Raw genomic sequence first — 23,460 nt, 5'->3', positions numbered from 1 at the left:
GGGGGGGCGGTAGGGGGCAGGGGGACTGTGCAGGAAATGCGCAGCCAGGCCTTTCTTCCAACCACAGACCCGAGAATAGGAAGGATTTCATTCCAAACACCAGCAGATTAAAGCGTTCCTGCAGAGTGACTGAGAAAGCCAGTGTGCAGGCACATCAGGAGAGGCCTATGCAGAGGAAGGTATACAGACGTGTAGCCCATGGAAAACTGAAAAGAGCATTGCTACTAACGGAGAAGAAACAGTACATCATTCATGGCAGACTACTTTCCATCTGCAGGCTAAGACCGAAGAAATATGGCCCTGGGAATGTGTCTGTCTCTCCCTCTTGGGCTTCTGGAAAACGAATGATTCCCTGCAGCAACATCAGCGCGTGTGTCTCCGGAATGTGGACAAGGCGGAGCATTTTCTGGGAGAACAGAGCAAATTATTACTGGCTGAGCTTGGGGGTGAGGGCTGGCCTTGGGGCTGGGAGACTTATTACCTCAAATTGTTCAGCAAAGAACCTACAAAGAGAAGGACCCCAAAATTAGGAGACACTGAGCTTCCCCTTCAGGTGACAATATCATTTGGGAAAAGATAAAGGTGATGTTTAAATAACACGATGAGTGTAATTAATGTCATTGAATTATATATGTAAAGATTGTTTACAGGTCAGTTGTTTTTTTACATATATGCTTGCTACAATTTTTTTAAATAAACAAAAGATAAGAGAATGGAGCAGACACTCAGAAAGCTGCGGTCTCAGATGATGAAGCTCCAAAGGGGGACAGAGAGGCAGAAGAGCAACCCAATAACTTTCCAATTCACAAAAATCCAGCTTCACTTTGTGTTCGGCTCTAGACGAGACCCAGTGTTTATGTGTTTGCCTTTCTTTGTGCTTGAAAGACTAAGAAACAGCGGTTGAAATCGTATTTGAAACTCTTTATCATGGATTTGCCAGAGAAGAACAGATTCATGATCCAGACATTTGTCTGCACAGGAAAAATCATTTAGGTTTTCAGGCAATTTACATTTACTGCACCTTCCCTGAGTGCTTGGTCAAGAAGTGCGCACCAAGTTCAATAAGTGTCCCAGTCACTTGCCTTATTTAAATCTAAGCTTGTTTGGAAAGTCCAGTGAAGCAGATCGGTAAGTGCAGAAACGGAATGCATGAGTTCAGTCTTATTCTAACAACGGGACCTCCTCCTGCTGTCCCCTTGTACACATCTGGACAGAAGCACTTATCACACTGACAGTGTTTCTGTAGGTGAATGTATCTTGGCCCCTAAAGTTTGAACTCTTGGGGGGCCTACTCACTGCAACCATACTAGCTGAGCTGTGGTGGTTCTTCGAGGACTGAGCAAGACATGCTGGAAGACTAGTGAGGGCACAGTCAGCACAGGACAGGCACATCGGTTGGGGGCCAACTCTTCCACCCCCATCCCCACCCCCCGACACTCATGTGCTTCCACTCTGATGGCAGAGGCCGCTGCTGGCCCACAAGCACAGGGAGAGCTCGCTAGTCACTTCACAATCAGCACTGTCACAGAGGACAAGAGCATCCAAACAAAAGGGAATCATAGGGAGGGCGAATTCGCAGAATTTATGCTAGGGCTGTACCCCAAGATGTGCAGGCGGGCAGCCACGGGGAAAACGTTCTAGATAAAACGTTCAGTGTGAGCTCTGGAGTGAGGCCCCTCCAAGGTTTAGGAAGTCAGCAGCCCCATCAGTGAAACCAAGCCTCTGAACCGGGGAAATCACATGGCGCAGATCACTCCTGCCGGGTAATTACAGCGTCACCCGAGCCATGGTGACAAGGGAGAATCATAGACATGCCGTGCAGTCATGAAAAGAAAGGAAGAGGTGCTGGACAGTCCGACAGATGGTCCCCAGCTTCCAGCAGTTATTGCAGAAGCAGAAGGCAGGTCTGCCACTGAAGCGCCGATGAATTTCTCTAGAGAAGTCTTTCTCAATCTGCCTAATGCGGCGACCCTGTCATACAGTTCCTCATGTGTGGTGACCCCCCACCAACCATAAAATGATTTTCGTTGCTACTTCATAACTGTAATTTTGCTACTGCTGTGAATCGGGTGACCCCTGTGAAAGGGTCATTCGACCCCCCAAAGAGGTCACGACCCACAGGTTGAGAACCCCTGATCTAGTCTCTCACTCATTCACCCTGCGTGGGAGGAATGGGAACAGGGGCTCCCAGCGACTCACTGGGAAACTGACTAAGCAGCCTGCCTCTTTGTGAGACAGAGCAGTCATGCTGAGATTCTCCCAGGGCCTGGGACTCGCCCTGGACAGAATTGTATAGGCTGCATTACACAGGGAATATCCTGGAGTCCCCAAGGCTCAGGTCTGCTTCAGCAGCATTTAAACCTAGGTCAAACTGATTCTAGACGGCCTAATCGAAGTAAAAGTATAATGCCAGTCCTGAGTGTATTTTGAATTCTCTAGTATCTATGTTTTCAAAAAGTAAAAGCGACGATACTAAGTTTAACGATCAACTGCACTTAACCCCATATATCTGAAATATGAGTCAAAATTGATTCAATATGATAGTCGGCCTGGTTTTGGTATTATCTAAATTATTATCATTTCAACATGTGACTATTATCGTAAAAGTAGTAATGATATACAGTGAACCCTCGCCACTTCGCGCTTCGATTTCCGCGGCTTCACTCTATCGCGGTTTTTGCGTAACAGCGCATGCTCTGTCATTACTGCCACTGATTGGCTCATACTGTACACGCTTCTGTCTGCATCACTACGTATCGGAGCTACATATCAGATGCATTTTTGCTTTTGTACAGTGTACTGTAATTGTTTGCGATTTTTATGATATTTTATCTAAGCCCTATGATGGCTCCTAAATGAGCTGCTTCTTCTGAGCCTTCTGACAATAAAAATAAGCGCCAGAGGAAGATGCTCACCATCCAGGAAAAGGTAAAACTTTTGGATATAAGGAATCCTACTTCGCGGAATTTCATTAACCACGATAAACGAGGGTTCACTGTAGTTACATTCTTTTTATTATACTAAAGTCCACTGTTTCACTTACAACACTTCTCAATTTCAATCAGCCACATGTCAAATGTTCAGTTGCTACAAGTGGCTGATGGCTATATATAGGCTCTAAAATTTTAACCACAACGAAGACATTATAACACAAGGAGACATTCTTAGAATAATGATAAGCGTAATCGCTAAATTTTACTGTACACATTCTACGTGCTGATCCCTGGGTATCACAAATGGCTTGCACGTGCCATTTAGCCTAAAGGTTGGCATTTCAAACTCACCGAGCAGTGCAGAGAAGAAAGGCCTGGGGATTTGCTTCTATACGGATAACAAGAGAGAACCCTACAGAGCATTGTTCTATTCTATTTATGCACGGGGCAGACAAGAGGGAGAACTGACTCAACAGTAACAGAGCTGCTGTGGTGAGATTTATCTACATATTGGGCACAGTGTTTCTTCATTGCAAATACGTTCTCAACGTCATCAGTGGGCTTTGCCAAAAAGAAAGAATACATGGAAAATACTGCAGGTGAAAGACCCAAAATAAAACTTCAAGTCTTGATCTGAAATATTGAATTAATCTATAAACAAAATACTGGATGATGCATGAAGCACCCTCCCCCCACCCAAGAAAATTTTTTAAAAGATGGAAGAAATACAGAGTCACTGAATCAAAAAGACTTGGTTAAAATCCAACTATTTGAATAGGTAGCAAATGATCAAGAACGAATGGTATTGAACATAGAGTTGCAAGCTATGCTGAATAAATAAGAAAAAGTAAGGCTACAGGAATTGACAGAATACCAATTGAAGTGTTTCAACAAGCTGAGACAGTACAAAAAGCACTAAATGCTCTATTGCCAAAAATTTGGGAAACAGCTACCTGGCCAACCAAATATGAGATCCATATTTGTGTCCACTGCAAAAAAAAGTGACAAATAAAGGCAAAATTACTGAGCAATATCATTGATGACACGTAAGTAAAATTTTGTTAAAGATAATTTTTAAAACGTTACAGCAATATGGAGCTGCTATAAATTCAAGTCAGATTCATAAAAGGATGTGGCAGGCGGGAAATCACTGCCAATGTCAGGTGGATCTCGGCTGAAAGCAGAGAATACCAGAAAGGTGTTTACTTGTATTTCATTGACTTTGTAAATGCACTTGACTGTATGAGTCACAACAAACTGGACAACACTGAGAAGAATGGGAATTCCAGAGCACATCATTGTATGCAGACCGATCTCATACATAAACGAGAGGGTCTTTCTAGAACAACTCAATCACTGCCTGTGAGTCCATGCTGACTCATAGTGACCCTAGAGGTCAGGATAAAACTGCCCCTCGGGGTTTCTGAGGCTAACTGACTGACAGGAGTAGAAAGCACAGTCGCAGCCCAGCTCATAACCTCCAGCACAACGCTTCTCCATGGCACCAGGCCCCGTCTCAAAGCCACTACGCCACCCAGACTCCATTTCCCCAGCGTTCCTCGGGCAGACCGAGGGTTTAAAATCAGGAGAGTTGTGTCAGGAATGTCTCCTTTCACCATATTATTTAACCGACATGCTCAGCAAATAACCTGAGAGCTGGACCTTATGAAAGGAGAACCCAGCCTCAGGATTGGGGAAAGCCTGATGAACAATCTGCAATATGCAGATAACACAGCCGGGCTCGCTCCCAGGAAGGAGGAGGAGAAACACTGGCTGGTGAAAAGCAGTATGGACAGGAATTCCGGGTAAAGAAAACCCAAATCCTCTCCACTAGACCACAGACGATGTCCGAAGAGACAAGGCAAGATGAACGTTTCCGGGGTCTCATTTCACTTGAATCCACAATGAACGCTCACGGAAGCAGCAGGGGTGTGGGGGTGGGAATCAAATAAGATACTGTCCTGGGCAAATCTGCTACAAAGATCAACAGATCTTTACAATGTTAAGAAGCAAAGGCGATTGTGATAAGAGTTGTATGAGCCCCTAATAAAACGATTAAAAATAAATCGATGGGGAAAAAAATAGAAGAAGAAGCAAAGGCGTCACTTTGAGGACTAAAGTGCCCCTGGCCCAAGCATGGCATTTTCACGCAGCCCGTGTGCTGTGAAAGTTAGACAGTGAGCAAGGAAGACTGCAGAAGAGTTGGATTTTGAATTACAATGTTGGCCAAATCTATGGCAAGTCCTGTGGACTGCCAGAACAACAGACAAAGCTGCCTCGGAAGTACAGACAGAATGGCCTCAAAAGCACGGAGGGCACAGCCGGACTCAGATGCTTCTGGTCAGGAGAAAGCAGTCTCGGGGAAAGGACATCACGCTGAGTAAGGCAGAGGGTCGGTGAAAGAGAGGAAGGCTCTCCATGAGACGACATGACACAGCGGATGTAAAAATGGACGCAAACAGAGTAATTGTGAGGATGGCGCAAATACCAGGCAGTGTTCGTTTGGTTTTACGTAGTGTGGCTAGGGGTCAGAACTGACTGCACAGCACTTAGCAGGCACAGTATTAGAATCTTTATTAAAAAGGTCCCCTCACTGGTTGGGAGACATCCACCAAAGGTCAGCAGATAGACCTGGAACTACGCATAGGCTTTTCTCTCTCTTTAAAAAAAAAATCATATGTCTATCTATATGATAGGCAGGATAAACAACCCTAAGGAGAAAACCACAGGACCGTTGGTGTTTAGATCCCTTGATAATCCCCTATCCCTGAGTTTGTTGTCTCACCACTCCCTTCCTCCCACTTCCTCCTCTCCCATTCTAGCACCCCCAACCCCCAACACACACGCACACAAGGCCGGCTGAGATGCTTACACGCTCACTGATTCGGCTTTCCTCCTGCAGTCGGCATCATTGTGTGTGTTTTGTGAGATGGAGGGGACATCTGGATCTACGAGTTGAGTGTCCCGCAGGGCCCGAAGCATTTACTTTGAAAAACTTAGAGCATTTGACTTTGCCTATGGATGTGGATTTCACAAGGTTCCAATTGGAATGAAGATTCTTCATGTGGAAAAGCATGAGTGTCTCCTCAGAGCACTGGGTTGTTATAAGTGGGCAGTATATAAATTGGATAAAATATGTACCCCACCCAGTGCTTTGGAGTACTCAGGAAACAATGATCTTTGTCAGAAGCTGGAAAAAATCTGGAACCATGAAGAAAACTCCTCTCTGGGACTGAATGTTAAAGGGAGCCGGAGAGCAGGCTGAAATGCTTGCTGGGTGACCACCTGGATCTACTTGTTGAGTGGAAGTGGGAGAAATGCAGCAATAAAGAGACAGGTTGAGTTTGGTCACTGACACCTGTGGACTTGGTTTACAGGGGAAAAAGGAGAAGACGAGAGCGGGTTGACTGGTCTAAAGTTCATGACCTTGTATGAGGGAGCTAGGCTTCTTGAGTATTGGTGAGAGTCCGTGGTCTAAAGGCAAGGTGACCAATGGGCACCTTGTGGAGGCTGAGTGAGGCCGCCCACATTGAGTTGACCAGAGCCCGACCAGATGAAGATTTTTGAGCCTGTGAACTGGTGCATATTGTTGCTGACTTTAAGGGTGGCCTGTCCGGATAATCAATGGCAAGGAGGCTACAGAGTCTCTAGTGGTGTTTGATCAACTGTAATGTAGCTGAGAGAAATGACTGAGAGCATGGGGCAGGAGGAAAATAAAGGAAATAGAGGAAAGAACTAGGAAGTGAAAGCTATAGAGAGAGGTATAAATATAGAAATGCATATACGTAAATATATTAATATATAAATATAGGGGAACTGGGCTATGTATATATTTTTATATGCTAAAGCACTAAGGTAGCAGATGGATTTTGGACCTCTACTTAAGTTTTCCCTCAACACAAGAACACTTTGTTGTAATAATGTGACACTGTGTGATACCTTCGTGATATGATTGCTGAAGACAAAATGGGTGCACACAAGCAAATGTGGTGAAGAAAGCTGATGGCCCAGCAATCAAAAGATATAGCGTTGGGGTCTTAAAGGCTTAAACTTTAACAAGCAGGCATCTAGCAGGGAAGCAACAAAGCCCACAGCCCACATGAAAAAAGCACACCAGCCTGTGTAATCGTGACATGTCGATGGGATCAGGTATCAGAAAATCAGAAACAAACAATCATATCATTATAAGGAGAGGGGTCATAGTGGAGACCCAAGCCATCTGTCGATAATTGGACATTCCCTCACAGAAGGGCCACACAGAAGGGAGGACTTATCCAGGGTGCAGTACAGCACCAATGAAACACACAACATCCCTCTAGTTGTTTAATGCTTCCTCTCTCCACTGTCATGGCCCCAGTTCATCCCCACAAATCTTGCTGGACTGGCATATGTACATAGGTACAGATAAGAGCTTTTGACACATGGAATCCAGAATAGATCAATCCCTCAGAAACAATACTGGGAGTAACAATCCCGTAAGGGTACGGGAAGGGAGCTGGGGAATAGAGGTGAGGGGCAGGGGGAGAGACTGCTAGCAATGATGGATGCATAACCCCCTCGACGGGGATGAATAACAGAACTGTGGGTGAAGAGATACACTGGCTGGTGTAAGATATGAAATGATAATAATATATCATTGATTAAGGGTTCACAAGGGTGATAGGTTGGGGGAGGGAGGAAATAAGGAGGAACTGATATCAAAGGGCTCAAGTAGAAAAGAATGTTTTAAAAATGATGATGGCAGCATCTGTACAAGTTTGCTTGGTGTGATTGATTTATGGATTGTTATAGTATCTGTAAGTGCCCCCAATAAAATGAGCAATTATACAAAGGCATGAAACAAACAAAAATGGTCACACTCCCTCTCCACAAACTTGTGATCTGAATAGTCCTACACCTCAACTTTGTTTTCAAAGGAGAAAAGAGATTGCAATCCATGGTAAATTATCAGCAGCAAAAGACAAACACTTGGGAAGTGTTGTTTTGCTTTTGCTTTTGCTTACAAATGTTATTTTCCAATTTCTCTGCATGGATTGCATATATGTGCTTTCAGCTGCTCTCCATTAAAGCTCAGATCCATGACATTCAGTTCAGCCTCATTTTGTGATAGCTTTGATCGCTGAGAACCCCCTTAGGCCTCTCTCAGAAGAAGCAAGGAACAAACAAGCCAGACGAGAGAGAGCAGCCGGATGAGATCTGACCAGAGGGCTGAGAGCAAGTCTGCTGATCACGCATGCTGACCTGCAAGCACACTTTTGCCCAAGATACAGAGTGACTCTCCCCCAAAGTCTGGCACAGTTAGACTCCATTTTCGCTCAGACAGCCTGTCACCAACCCTTCCTGCCGTCATTCCATACACACTTCCAGGGGCCAGGCTTGCTTCATTTCCTCCAGGAAATTTCCTGGCCATCCCAACACAGTGACCTCGGTACTTTTAGCCCAGTTCAGCCCGTGTGTCAGCACTTCCTGTGTTCAAGTAGATGGATGGACAGGCTGGCTCAGATATCATTGAACTTCTCCCTAATATTTCACATAAAAACAACTTACATCACTTTTGAGATGAGGAAAAAGATAAGGTATAAAAGACAACGCATAAAACACTTTATCTTAAAAATACGTTGGTGTACTAATTAGTATAGTTATATGCCTAAATATGACACACTGTTTTGAATTCTCGTAGCCTATTTTAAACACCACAATGAGAAAACCAGACATTTGCCATCTGGATGAAGCTTACCGGTGTCCAAGAACAGGATGTCCACCCGATTAATGTAACACTATGAAAATACCCTCCTGGGACTAAGAGGCACAGCTCCCTTCTTGCCAGAAAGCGGGATAGCAGTGCCCAACTGCTGCCTCTCCTGCCCTGACGCCACCTCTGGCCTTAGATAGCCCATCTCAGACACCATGTGCGTATGGTCCCCTGGTGGGTCGCATTCTTTCCTCTACAGGACAGGTGCCATTCTTCTTGTGACCCATGCATTATTCCTCAGAAAACATTCCTGGCACTAACTCGTCCCAGAAAGAAGGCAACCAAGGCACTGGGGAAACACCTGCTACCACTAACACCTCCTACCATGCAGCTGCTAGGAATGGGCCAGCAGCCAACATCCTGTAGAGACAGTCCACCCTGGGCCCACCAGCCTGGGTGCCTGGAGCAGGGGGGCCTTGCTTTATGAGGCAATGTGGGCAGAGAAAAGCCAGCAGATACCACAGTCAGGTACAGAGGATGTATATGCATGGGCCCACCAGGGAGGCCAAGACACCCAGAAAACTCACTGATGATGCACACACCAACCAGCCTCCCAACACAAGGAAGGACTGAAGGAACACCTTGTGAATGAGCTCGGGTCAATAGGCTAAGACACAGGCACTGGTCCCAGCAATGAGTGAGCTGCTAATGTCCAGAAAGCTCTCCTAGGATCAACACTGTTCCGAGCCAGCCTTCCCCTTCTCGTCTGAGCTGACCCACTACGTGCTCATGGATCTTGATTGTCTCCCATGAAGCTTATGTCATGAGATCCACTCGAGGTTTGAGAAAACTGACAGAAAAGCTAAATGTCCGAGTTTCTAGAATATGACCCAGAACTGGAGACCTTGTTCTTGTCTCCTTTCCAGCGAATGTTCTCTCAAAATCAGCAGGTCTATGGAGGAGCGAACGTGCCATGGGGCTACAACCTTCCAGAGAGTAAGAGCAGGTGCTTCTGACCCCTCCTCCACTTACGCTCAGACTCTCTGCTCGAGGCTCAGAGTGGAGACCCAATACACAAGGACTCAACTGCTGGGAACCAAAGAGCATTCATTCCTCCTGGGGAAAATGGGCTCTAGGGAAGAGGGAAGTGAGAAAAAGAAAGACGAAGCTAATGATGAAAAGAGAAGTGAAAATCATCTACTGTCATGTTAATAAATGGTTGCCTTAAAAAAAAAGATGTATTCAAAGAGTTCTGTCGTTGGTGGTGTTAGCTGCCCTTGAGTTAGCTCTGACTCATAGTTTGGGAGACCACCAAGCATATCTTCTGAGGCAACGTTGGGTGAATTTCACTGGCCAACCTACTGAGATTAACATGGAATTTTTCTCAACCTGGGGTGAAAAAGAGCCCTTGTGGCATAGTGGTTATGTGTTGTACAGCCAACCACAAGGTCATCAGTTTGAAACCACCAGGAGCTCTGAAGGAAAAAGGCAAGGCTTTCTACTCCTATAAAGAGGTAAGATCTGTTTAAGAAAAAGAGGTAAAATCTCATGTGTTAGTGAGGCAGGCATGGTACTGTCTATGTGAATGCGTGTTGTTTAAAGTTTTGCTCCATACCCAACCCTCATGTTAACAGTATTCAGTTGCTTAAACTTTCAACCTGTACAAGTGAATAATTCATGTTTTCTGGTCTGAAAAGCTAGCCTACACATATGTAATTTCCTTTTCTCAACAGCGTTTTAAACTCTCCAACCAAAACCAAGCTCGCTGCAATTGAGTCCATATTGACTTAACGGCAACCCCCCCCCCCCAACCTGCCTTTCCAACACTTAACTGTTTATGGGAATAGAAAACCCAGTCTTTCACCCTCAGGGTTGCTGGTGGTCTCTAACTGCTGATCATGTGGATCACAGCCTAATGGGCAACCACTACACCCCAGGGTTCCTACTGTTAAACTCTACATCATTGACTAAATTAATGATACTCTCAACAGATACAATTAACCGTATGGCGATTGAGATGATTTATATGGCTCTCTACTACAAAATGATAATGGTGTCAGGAAGTTCCACTAGGGAGTTGGCCACCAGATAACAAGGATGGGACGATTTCCTCAGCAACTTCCATATAGGTTGCACCTCTAGGAAAGATGTCTTGCACTTCTTTGCAGCAAGAAATGCACGTTTCTTAAACTAGGATCGTAGCAAAGCCTCTTTACCACTGACCAGCTGAACGCGCCTCTTCTTGAGCGCCACACCTCCCCAACAGAGTCAACCCAGCAAGCCAAACCTCCTACCTCGGACACTTAGGGGCTGTGGTAAAGAGCAGATTGGCTGGGTAGCTAGGTACAGGTAGAAGCAGCACACCCAAACTTCACTTTTCAGCTTTCCCGCCAAGCTCCCGCTTTATTGTTTTGATTTCCAGTGCCCTTCCCCATCCCCCATCCCCTACCGGCAGCCCACATGTACACACAATGATATTACCAAAAGAGCAGGGATCCCCAGCTACAAGGCGCTTTGAATTTTGCTTTATTTTACTTTCATCTGTTTTTGTACTTTTGTTCTAATACCTGTCTGGGGTCTTACAGGCTTGTCTTCCAACAAGCAGCCATCTAAGTGAGGTATCAATTAAGTCCAGATGGAAGAATCACACCACTCTGTGTGGTTCAAGGATTATAAACAATATAATCCAAATCCAAAGGAAAGAACGGATCAGAGGTTAAATTGTGAACATCTGGCTTGCAGAACACTGTGGATGACAGTGGAAGCTAAGGTCCATTTGCAGGGTAACCACATGCATTGAGCATCAATCGACCAGGGATGTGAGAACTTGCTAGCATGCATAGTACACTGGAAAGTAGATTATTGCAGATGGAGTTAGGTTAAAATTTTAAATTTATCATGTGTTTCTCCTTTTGATCTTTTTAAGATGTGTTCTACTTTTTAATATTTGCTACTTTCTTTTTGATTGATGTTTTTCTCTGTTTTACTTTTTTTTCTTTGTTAGTTTTTGGTTTGGTTTCCTGGGGGTTTTTTTGTGTTTTTTCTTTATAAGAAATCCAAGAGTAAGAGAGAGGGAGGGAAAAAGAGGAGCTGATACCAGGAGTTCAAATAGTAAGTAAATGCTTAGAAAACAATGATGGCAACATAGGTACAAATATGTTTGATACAACTGATGTATGGATTGTTATAAGAGCTGTAAGAGGCCCCAACAAAATGATCTTTAAAAAAAAATCCAAGATAGGTTAATCTATAGAGACAATAACTGGGTTTCTTGGGAGTATTGCAGGAGAGGTTGGGGGGAAATGGGGAGCTAATAATGAGAACAAGAAAGAAGAAATGTTCTGAAATGGATTGTGATGAAGCCTATGCAATGCTTAATATGATTGAACTATTAAACTGTATAATATGTGAATGATTTGCCAATAAAACTTTTTTTTTTTTTCAAAAAAGAGTTAGTCTCAGAAACCTACAGGGGCAGTTCTAGCCTCTCTCTAGGATCGAGATGAATCAGAATGAACTCTTCAGCAGTGAATGTGGTGTCTTTGGGGGAGGGGGGGCGGGGAGGAGAAAAAAGTGCTACAGTCAGTTCCTTAAAAAAGATGAGTGCCCACCACACACAGCACAACTGTTACATTGCGAAACTACAGCCTGCACTTAGTCATCACATGTCCTTGTTGAGCAAACACCACACACCCGGGTCTCCAGGCCAAGGGAGGCCTCAATTATACCCAAGGGAGAAAACACCCAAGATCTCGCTTCTTTATAGCAAATTAAAACTCTAACAAAGACACGATGGCCAAATGCTGGCACCCATTCATGCAAAATGATGGGCCCGGTGGCATTGGGCTCTCTACTTATGAGTAAACTTGACAATTTCCATGTTGTTTTTAGGTGCCTTTGAGTCAATTTTGACTCATAGCAGCCTGTGTACAACAAACAAAACATAGTCAGGTCCTCCGCCGTCCCACAATTGTTTGTATGTTTGAGCCCATTGTTGCTGCCAGAGTCAATCCATCTCCTAGAGCGCCTTCCTCTCTCCTTCCTCACCTCTCCACTCTACCAAACATGATGTCCTTCTCCAAAGATGGGTCTCTCCTGAAAACATGTCCAAAGATCTCACCATCCTGCCCCTTAGGGCACTCTGACCAGACTGCTTTCAGAACAGATCGAAAGTCCATGGTAGTTTCAATATTCTTCTCCAGCATCACAGTTCAAATGCATTGAATCTTCTCCGGTCTTCAATGTACAGCTTCCACATGCATGTGGCGTAACTGAAAATACCACAGCAGTGCGATGCATCTTTTAATCTCTTGACGATTGCTTCCAGGAGCGTTGACTGTGGATCCAAGAAAGACAAAATCCTTGACAATATCAACCTTTTCTTCATTTATCATGAGGTTACCTGTTGGTCCAGTTGTGAGAATTGTAAGCCATACTGAAGGTTGCAATTCTCAATCTTCAGCTTCAACTGCTTCAAGTAAACATCTTTCTTGTGTTTTCTGCTTTCAACCAATAGCCATCTGACATCAGCAATGATATCCCTTGTTCCACCTCCATTTATGAATCCAGCTGGGCCTTCTGGTAGCTCTCTGTCAATGCACTGCTGCAACTGTTGTTGCATGAACTGCAGCAAAAACTTATTTGTATGTGATACCAATAATACTGTTCTATAATCTGAGCATTCTGTTGGGTCATCTTTCTTTGGAATAGGTACTAATATGGATCACTTCTAGTCAGTTGGCCAAGTAGTTGTCTTCAAAATGTCCTGGTATAAACAAGTAAGTGCTTCCAGTACTTTATCAGCTTGTGAACGCATTTTAATTGGTATTCCATCAAGTCATAGAGTCTTGTTTTTGGCCAATGCTGTCAGTGCAGCTTGAACTTCTGTATTCAGCACCACTGGTTCTTGCTCATATGCTACCTCCTGAAATGGTGGAGTGTTGACTAGTTCTTTTTTACATCGGCTCTGTGAATTCCTTCCATCTTCTTTTGATGCTTCCTGCATCATTCAATGTTTTGTCCATAGAATCTTGTAATATTACCACTCAAGGCTTGAATTTTTTCTTGAATTCTTTCAGTTTAAGATACGCTTAACATGTTCTTCCTTTTTGATTTTCTAACCCCCTGTCTTGACACATTTTCATTATTCCCATGATGCATGCTAATTTTTAAAGCATTGCTTGAAGTTAGCACTCTTGGTTTCTTTCTAAAAACAACTTGACAATATATAGCAAGATAAGCATAATAAAATTCTGATAAATCTTAGCCACTGTCTACTCCCTTTTTTCTCTTTCAAAAAGAAAACATTTCTTTCTCTCTCTGTCTTTCCCACTCTCTCTCAAGATAAGATAAGGTAGGGTGTTGAGCAGCCGAACTGTACAAAGTGCCCTGAGTGGAGAGATGATCCCATAAGGGGCTCTCACTCCATGGATAAGTGTCCACCCACAAGCAACTACGCACACACAGTTATCCACATGCCCACACCCCGGGGACAAGCACCTTTTAGTTCTCCATAATATTTCACATTCTGCATCTTAAAAAAATGCTGCGAAACACAGCTCTTTTTGAAACCGAAAATATAGGATCCAGGAAAATATAAAGGAGCCCCAGGCTGAGCGCTCTGACACACACCAGGAAGCGGCGGGAGACTCTAAATATCCTTCTGGGGGAAGAGGTCCCAGGCTTCCAGCTGTTGAGTATATGCCAGCCATGCTTAATGCTATGTGCTAGGAACCTAGCATTTTCATTTACTGGTTTGTTTGGTTTTTTTAATAAGTATTATTTTTAGTAGGAAAAACAGAACTGGAAATATCCCAACACTCCCCACCCCCCCAACAGCAACAATAACCTTAAAAAACAGAACAAAATCCACTGCCATCAATCAATTCCAACTCATAGCAACCGTCTATGGGTTTCTGAGACTGCGAATCTGTGCGAGAGCAGACAGCTGCATCATTCTCCTGCAGAGTGGCTAAAACCAGAACTACTGAGGTCTGAAAAAGGATATTTGGGGCAGCTCGAACGCAGACCTCATTTCTACCAATTAGAGAAAGAGAAATATTCAAATTAGATAAGATGGTGCACTTGAAGTCCAAATAGCAAATCTTGGGGAATAAAACCATTTTATTTAGAGCAGTGGTTCTCAACCTTCCTAATGCCACAACCTTTTAATACTATTCCTCATGTTGTGGTGACCCCCCCAACCATAACATTATTTTCGTTCCTACTTCATAACTGTAATTTTGCTACTGTTATGAATTGGACGACCCCTGTGAAAGGGTCGTTTGACCCCCAAAGTGGTCATGACCCACAGGTTGAGAACTGCTGATTTAGAGGATCACCACTCTATATCTTCTACTTTAGGTCTACAACGATGATCTTCATGTGAATAACAATTAATTCAAGAATAAAGATGACGACCACCAAGCAGGAATACCGAGAACAACTCATTTGTACATATTCTAAAAAAAGACTTCTAACTTCAACAGTAAAACTAGGTACAGGAAGCTGGCTAAGAGATTTATTCGTCTCATGTAATCCCCTATTCATCTGCTGGATAGAAATTATCAGGCTTAATTTATCAACTCAGAGGGATAAACAATTTGGCCACTCAAATGGGTGGGGTCAGAGACTAACCATCAGCCCAGGTCTGTCTGAGCTCCCAGCAAGAACATGCACAGGAACCAGCTGTGTGTACCTCTTGGATGGTGAACCTGCTGCCAACGCCAACCCACAGAGTGATGAGCCAAGAGAACAGCACACACACGGTGTGCTCTGTGGTTGCTGTGTGCACACCATGCCACCTCCATCAAAGAAATGTAAGGGCAGCATCAGGCTTCATGAGCTGTTGTTCCCTTCAAGCCCTCTACCGACAGAGGCACCACACCTTTGAGGCAGTGCAGGTTGGAGCCCCTACTGAGTCCACCAACGTCAGGGTGTGAGAAGGGCTTAGGAAAGAGCCAGTTGGGTCCAACTCCATGGCTCTCAAGGATGCCAGCCACATATCACCTAATTTAATGATATTTTCATTTACCTTAGTTCCACATTTGAGAAACCACAAATAGGTATACAACCGAGCTGATAATACCAAAGGCATGAGGTTCAAAATATAGACTTCCTCGAACTGCAATTCCCATTGTATTCTTGAGGAGTAGAGAAAGGCTCTAGGGTCCCTATTAATACATGGAGGGCAAGACACAGGGAAGCTTCTCCAGGCATTTGTAGCAGGCCTGGATGGAGGACAATGGATCTCATAGTACAGAAAATGCTCCTTTTTTTTTTTAATCATGTACTGGGGGCTCTTACAGCTCTTATTACAATCCATAGTGTCAAGCACATTTGTACATATGTTACCATCAGCATTTTCAAAACATTTTTTTCTACTTGATCCCTTGGTATCAGTTCACTTCCTCCCTCCCCCATTCTCCCTCCCTCATGAACCCTTGATAATTTATAAATTATTATTTTTTTCATGTCTTACATCAACCGCTGTCTCCCTTCACCCACGTATTTGTTGTTCATCCCCCAGGGAAGGGGTTACATGTAGATCATTATGATCGTTTCCCCTTTTTCCCCCAGACCTTCCCCTTACCCTACTAGTATCACTACTCTCATTATTGGTCCTGAGGGGTTTTATCTGTCCTGGACTCCCTGTGTTCTGAGTTCTTATCTGTACCAGTGTACATGCTCTGGTCTAATCAGATTTGTAAGGTAGAATTGGGGTCATGATAGTGGGGTGGGGGGAAAACATTAGAGAAGTTGAGGCAAGTTGTATGTTTCATTGGTGCTATACTGCACCCTGACTGGCTCGTCTCTTCCTTGTGACCCTTCTGTGAGGGGATGTCCAACTGTCTACATATGGGCTTTGGGTCTCCACTCCACCCTCCCCCTCATTCACATTGATATGATTTTTGTGTTCTGAGTTTTTGATGCCTGCTACCTGATCCCATGGACACCTCATGATCACACAGGCTGGTGTGCCTCTTCCATGTGGGTTTTGTTGCCTCTAAGCTAGATAGCACCTTGTTTATCTTCAAGCCTTTAAGGCCCTAGACACTATATCTTTTGATAGCTGGGCACCATCAGTTTTCTTCGCCACATTTGCTTAAGCACCCATTTTGTCTTCAGTGAACATGTCAGGGAAGTGAGCATCACAGAATGCCGGGTTATTAAAACAAAATGTTCATGCCTTGAGTAAAGGCCCATTGTCCATCTGCTACCTTAATATTTAACATATAAATATATGTACATAGATCTATTTCCCTATCACTATATATAAATATATTTACATATGTGCATGCCTGTATTTAGAACTTTATAAATGTCCTTTGCCTCCTAGTTCTTTCCTCTATTTCCTTTTACTTTCCTCTTGTCCCACCATCATGTTCCACCTTCATTCGGCTTTCAGTAATTCCTCTCAACTACACTGCATTTGATCAAGTCCCACCAAGCATTCTACATCCTCCTTGCCATTGATTTTAGATTGGTTGCGTTGGATGGGGTGCCACGCCCTGGTCCCAAAGTCTATTTTTGGTATTCCTCGGGGACTTTACTGCTTTGCTCCTCTTGCTACTCTGCTGAATGCCCTTAGTGTTTTGCCCCGGTGTGGTGGGGTCAGACAGGGTATAATTCCACACTGTCTCTGTGGTGCAGACCCCCACTGTGCTATAGGTCAGTGAGGGACGTCGTGTCTCGTGGCGGGGTTGGCCCTATGGACCTCTCTGTGCACTGGCTGCTCTGAGCAGGAATATCGTCCTCGGGGCTGCAGTCCACGCTCTCTTTGTCCTTCCCTCTTAGTTTACTCTCATATGCTCTGATCAGACACAGCCTCTCCCCAAGCGGTAGCCTCAGTGCTAGCCTTTGTAGTGCCTTCCTCTGGGGGGAGGTGGGGCTATTCCCCCTTAACACTTAACCTTTGGAGACCTCAGAGAACTGTGCAAGCAGAAGCTCCTGTCTCATGCTTACAGCACAGGCTTGACAAGCAATGGATGGAAAGGTCATAGATGATTCACAACAACTCCAGTGGGTGAAGCCAGGATGCAACCCAAACGTGGGCTCGAAAGGTAGCAAGAGTAGCAATAGAGGAGATTGTCTCCACCAAATGCTTACGTGAAACAAAAAGTAGCTGTCCATGCACACATTAGACATCTCTGGGGAAAATTCAGGGCTGGGCAAGCACAGGCTAAGGTCACCGAGGACAGGTGAAGGTTAACCAGGACATACACTGGGCACTGGCAACATCACGTCACAGGTGCACCTGAACTCAGTGACTAAGATGGGCCAATACCCTCAACCACGCCTGTCCCACCGGCCCCCCTGTGGGGATAGAGGGGATCACTAGCACAGAGGACAGGCTGCCCCTCTCTTTTGGGTGCTCACCTGCAGGTCTGAGTGTGGGATCTCTCCCTGTGCGTGGTGCGCCTGCTAGCGCCTTCTCAGGGCTCTCTCTCTCTCTCTCTCTCTCTCTCTCTCTCTCTCCCTTCCTTTTTTGGTTCTGTGGACTCCACTTTCTGGCCCTTTTACACATAGTTTTTCGTGATCCTTGAAGTGGCCATTTTCAGTTGTGAAATCTCCCACAGGCCCCGCCGTGTGGCCTTCCATGCTCTGCAGAGATCCGAAACTTCCCTTTCTCTCATAAAGGGACCTGGATTTACAGAAGTGCTTCTGCTGCATTGCGAAGCAAGAACTGAGGGAAACCATCCCAGAAATGTACCAGGCTCACAGGGTTTTCCATATCAATGATTATCACCTAAATCTGATCTGTGCTTTCTTTGGAGGCTGGCTCCGATGATTTCAATAGCTCACAGGCTGCTGGCCGGCCCCAGCCCTTGGGAATACCAACAGAGATGGCACACGGAAAGGAGGAGGTGTGTAGTGCCCTGGAGTGATTGCCCCAGGTCACCATTCAAGCCTAGCGTTCTCCCTCCAGGTTCACCACTTACACTTATTTCCTGACTCTTCCCTGTAGCTCTAGAATAGCAGTTCTCAACCTGTGGGTCGTGATCCCTTTGGGGGTCAAACGACCCTTTCACAAGGGTCGCCCAATTCATAACAGTATCAAAATTATAGTTATGAAGTAGCAGCAACGAAAATAATGTTATGGTTGGGGGTGACCACAACCTAGGAACTGTAACAGAGGGTGGCGGCATCAGGAAGGTTGAGAACCACCGCTAGAATGAGGGCAGCTCAGCTGCAAACGCCCTCAATAGCTGCATGCTCCCCGTGGTTCTCTCGTGCCTACAACTCTGTACGTAAACCTTGAACAAGCCCACCGGACTATGGTGGCCAAAGGCGCATGCATAATCCAGGCTCTGTCACAGCACTGTGATTCTGTAAGATTCCTAGTAGCACCCCGCCTGGTCACAAGGAAAAGCCAAGTCCTGTGTGGGAGCTCTGTGTGTCCACAGGAAAGTAGGACCCTGTCAGGCCCCCCTCCGCATCTCTGAGTGAGTTTGTGGGTGGTGGTGTGCTGTGGAGAGGAGCCTCAGACAGATCACTCAGTACTCTGATCAGGGGGTGAGCCGATCTCTGCCTCATATGTGCGCACACCAGTGACGCTTCAGCTCTAAAGGACCAACCTCACTCTTATGGGGTGCAGGGATGCTCAGAAGCCCCACTCATAAGAAGACCATGTCCAGGGCCAAAAAGGAGGGAAACATTCTGAGAAGCTCACCCTGAAACAGAATCGGGGAGGCAAGTCGAATGGTGGACTTCTCCTCCATTACTCCAAAGCCAAGAATAGGCCTCGGGGTGGGAACCACAGAGAGTGAGTGAGAGAAAGGAAGAAAGAGAGGTGATAAAGCAGTGCTCCCACAAAGGGCAGGTTCCTTCAGCCTGCCCACCTAGGAATAGCTCTTCAGAGATTAACAGCGCACATGCCTTCCTGCCCTGACCCAGGTCCTTTAACATGAAAGGAATTCCAAGAGACTCTTACCAAGTCCTGACCACGCTATCGATACCCACTAAAGTTTAACTAGTCTACATCTTCCTTTTACAACCGAGTTCATTTAAAACAGCCATCAAGGACCATCCGCTAGGCAGGCTACAGAGAGGAAGAGGCAGCCTCATCTCAACAGACGCCCAGGAACCAAGACCTTCGGAATTCTCCAGAGAGGAAATTAAAAGCCCCATAGATTATAGAATGCCAAAGAGCAACACCAAGCATTCGCCAAGGGCCACAGCATCCGAAACTGCCTCCCGTTTTGTGACTGTAACCCCACTATACCCCTCTCCTCCAGCCCTGATTCCAGGGGCTCAAGGGAAGCAAAAGAAATCGTCACATCTCTATTGTACAAATTTGTAAATATGTAGTCACAAAACTAGCAGTAAGTTCCCACCACCGATTACCTGATACTTAAACATCAAACCCTAACACGTTTAGTGATTGGAGTAATTTCATAACAATATATTGAAAGGGACATATCAAAATCAACCCTGGTCTCAGTATGAAATAAAATTGCCATTGGTAAACTTTAGTAAGATTTAGAAAGTAAACCCTATAAGTAGATTTGTTCTTTCTGGAAATTTTTTCACAAGAGCATGTATTTGTATAAATAAGGTTGGTTCCTACCACAAATAGAGGCTAAGGAGGGGAATTCCGTAATTTATTTTTTGTAAGCTCCCAAAAGAATGTTTTCATTTCTTTTTTGTTTGCATTCTTTCTCGCTTGCTTTGATTTGATTTCTTTTACTTTGTTTTAGCAAGATAAATACAAACACAGACTTACCTTGGCAAGAGATACCTTGATCGTCAATAATTTGTTTGCAAATTCCACAGATTTTGGATTTCTTAAAGGCCTTGTTCTTAAAATTGTGTGAACTGGTGGTTAACTCTCCAGGCTGAAAAAGTAAAGGAAAAATGTTATCAACTTTTCAATTCATAGTCTGCTTTTTTTTCTTTCATCGTTACATCAGGTGATAATAAATCTAAGGAAGTTTGTAAAGTGCTAAAATAGGAACATGACTAAGGAAAAAGGGAGCAAGAAATCATCTTGGTGACAGTAAAATTCCCCAGGCAGACCCTCAACACCCAGCTGGGCGTTCCCCTTTCGACAATCCTGATGGAAGTTCATCCTCACAGGACCTCGAATCCCCTCTGCAAATTTGCGAGGAGCATTTACGGGCCTCACTTCATGTGACACTGCATTCAACAAGCTTCCAGACATAAGGCTTACAGCCAACCACTACTATGACAAAGCAATTCATATGTACTTCCAGAATGCTTAGCCTTTTCCCAAAAAGATAAGCAAGGAGAATAATTAAGTTAAAAGGAAGCTGATGATTTTTCCTTCATCAAAGATGCCCCAGAATCATCAATATCTGCACCTTTGACCAAATCAGTCTGAGTTGAGGCATCTAAGACACCTTCTGAGGTGGTAGTACTACTAATACAATGACAGGTATGAGAAATAAGAAGAGATTAACCAAAGATCTTCCAAATTCATATTTATGTAATCAAGGCTCACCGCATTATCTGATAATTTTATAGAAATTCAAATTGCTTTAGAAACCAAATGCCCATCATTGTGGCTGACTTATTTGCTGATATTTGACAGGGCATTCTGTTACTAACTAAACTATAATAGATTCAGTGAAACGATTACTCACCACAGATGTGATATTAGTATATAAGGTAGTTGAAAAAATATTATGCCTATAAAGAATTGGTCTCTTACAGACAGGCAATGTTTTTATTTCTGTGGTAAATTGTTTCTGCAACCATTGTTTAGATTTAGAAATATCCTGTAGTAGGTATAAACACTAAACTACTGCTAGTTGGAATTTTGTGTGTGTGTGTGTGGGGGGGGGGGTTGATTACAAATGGTAAATATGCTTGGCTCCTAAATGAAAGGTTGGCCACATGAGCCTATCCAGAAGCACCTCAGAAGCAGGGCCAGTCTATCTATTTCCAAAAAATTGATTATTAAACACCCTATGGAGCACAGTTCTGCTCTAACACACACAAGGTCATCAGGAGTCAAAAACTGACTTTAAAAATGACTAGAAAAATAATTGCCACTGCATTCCTAAGAGTGAACTGACCGGACAAAATGTTTTCAAGGACCTGGGGGAAATGACACAACTACTTGTTAGTTTGATAACAAAGCTATGTGCATGTCAAAAGAACGTACATTCTGTACTTTTGGAGCCAATTTTTCTATAAATGTCAGTTAGGCCAAATTGTTTGAAAATATGTAAATCATCTATACAGCGATGTTTATTGTCTAATAACTGTTTCTATCAATTATTGTAAATAGGGTAATAAAATATTTTACTTCATATATACATTTATCCAGTTTTTCTTAGTTTCTTACATTTGTATTTTGAAATCTGTTATCATTAGGTATTGTGGTAGTTTCATACTCTGGTGTCAATTTGTCAGTGAAGGGGTGGAGTCTGGCCTATCAATCAAGATATAACGAGTGAGGCCGCTGTGTGGGCATGGCCTTCTCCTGAGAATTCTGGGAAATCCAGTATTTCTTCTTTGGAGGTGGGAGACACCTCTCTTTCTGCTCACTCCCTGGGAGACATTGCATCTGACAAGACACGTGGAACTATACTAGTGCCCTGACCTGAAGAAGCCACATGGACCTACCCTGATGCAGCCAGATCCTGGACCTGGAGAAGCCACATGGAGACCCCTGCCAGTTACTTCATAACTGTGATTTTGCTACTGTTATGGATCATCATGTAACTATCTATAGGCTGAGATGCCTACTGGATCTCCAACACTTCCCACCCACTGGCCTGTGATCCTCCTGCATTCGGCATCACTTCATGTGTTTCGTGAGTCTGAAGAGGACTTTATAGATTGGTATCAGACACGTGGGCTAATATTGGACTTATGGGCTTGGACTGGACTGGGTTGGGATGTTTTCTCCATGTTCAATTGCTCTTTTACATAAAACTCTCTCTTATACTCATATGTGTGTTTATGAGTTTGTTTCTCGGCGCTACTCAGCCTAACACAGGTATAAACAAATTATCTACCCATTCTAGCAAGTCACTGCCAACAGACTGGAACTGGAATCTAACAGGTCATTCCAAAGTGAAAGCGTGCACTGACCACTCCTCAACGTTCCCTGCTAATCCCACTCTTGGCAAGGCTGGTCAGTTGTAGTTTTCTATTATGGCAACTTCCAGTCCCACCCACCTCCAAGATTTTTGTTTTCACCACTTCAATTTTTAATATCATTTCGTCTCTCAGCACTCAAACAGCAATCTTGTCATGTCATCCATCTCTTCATGTGCTTTTGTTGTTCTCATCAATATTGTCATGTAAGGGAAAATGCACTGAGAACTGCAGTCTTGATATGAGTACCGGAATTGTGCTCCTTCAAAGTGAAGAAAGGGAAACGTCAACTCCCTTACTTTGGTCACCTGACATCCAGAAAGACCAACCAGACCCTGGTACCAATGGCCCCATAGAGAGACACACCGCACAATCTCGCTTCAATGAAGATGCGGAGAAAACACGTACAGAGGAAAACCTGACTGGAACCTCGGAGACATGAACAATAAGTGAGCCGAATACCAACAAAACAGAACCCACATAAAAAAATCAAGAGGAGCAGTGAACTTTCAAAGGACCAACCAGAAGCCTGGCTGTGTTAAACAGGGTTCTCTAGAGAGATAAAACCAAATTGCTGATAATTAAATATATTTATTTATAAAGATAATGAGATATGTAACAAGAAATGAACTGTTAAATCATATACAGATAAATATATAATACAAGAAAGTAACAGTTAAATTATAAAGCACTACAAATGGCTCAATGCAACTCACTCCCGTGAGAGAGAGTTGTGTGAGACTAGCAGTCCTTCAAGTCTCGTCA

The 23,460-nt window shown here is 44.1% G+C and overlaps 1 protein-coding gene across 1 annotated transcript in view; it reads right to left on the bottom strand.

Moving 5' to 3' along the window:
- The window catches only part of TNS3 (tensin 3), a 282,342-nt gene extending 259,482 nt beyond the window's left edge, over nt 1-22,860 (bottom strand). Inside the window, exons 1-2 of the mRNA XM_045286291.1 lie at nt 22,777-22,860; nt 20,351-20,462 (exon numbers count right to left, since the gene is read on the bottom strand). Of these exons, the coding sequence (XP_045142226.1) occupies nt 20,351-20,462; nt 22,777-22,818 (154 nt within the window). The 5' untranslated portion in view covers nt 22,819-22,860. The remainder of the gene's footprint in view (nt 1-20,350; nt 20,463-22,776) is intronic.
- Nucleotides 22,861-23,460: the final 600 nt, after the last annotated feature.

Source organism: Echinops telfairi, unplaced genomic scaffold (genome assembly GCF_000313985.2).
Source record: "Echinops telfairi isolate 266 unplaced genomic scaffold, ASM31398v2 ScPeMD7_7;HRSCAF=31, whole genome shotgun sequence".
In the NCBI taxonomy this organism is placed as follows: domain Eukaryota; kingdom Metazoa; phylum Chordata; class Mammalia; order Afrosoricida; family Tenrecidae; genus Echinops; species Echinops telfairi.
The sequence above is the reverse complement of the archived record's forward strand: the minus strand, read 5'-3'. Positions and strand labels throughout refer to the sequence as shown.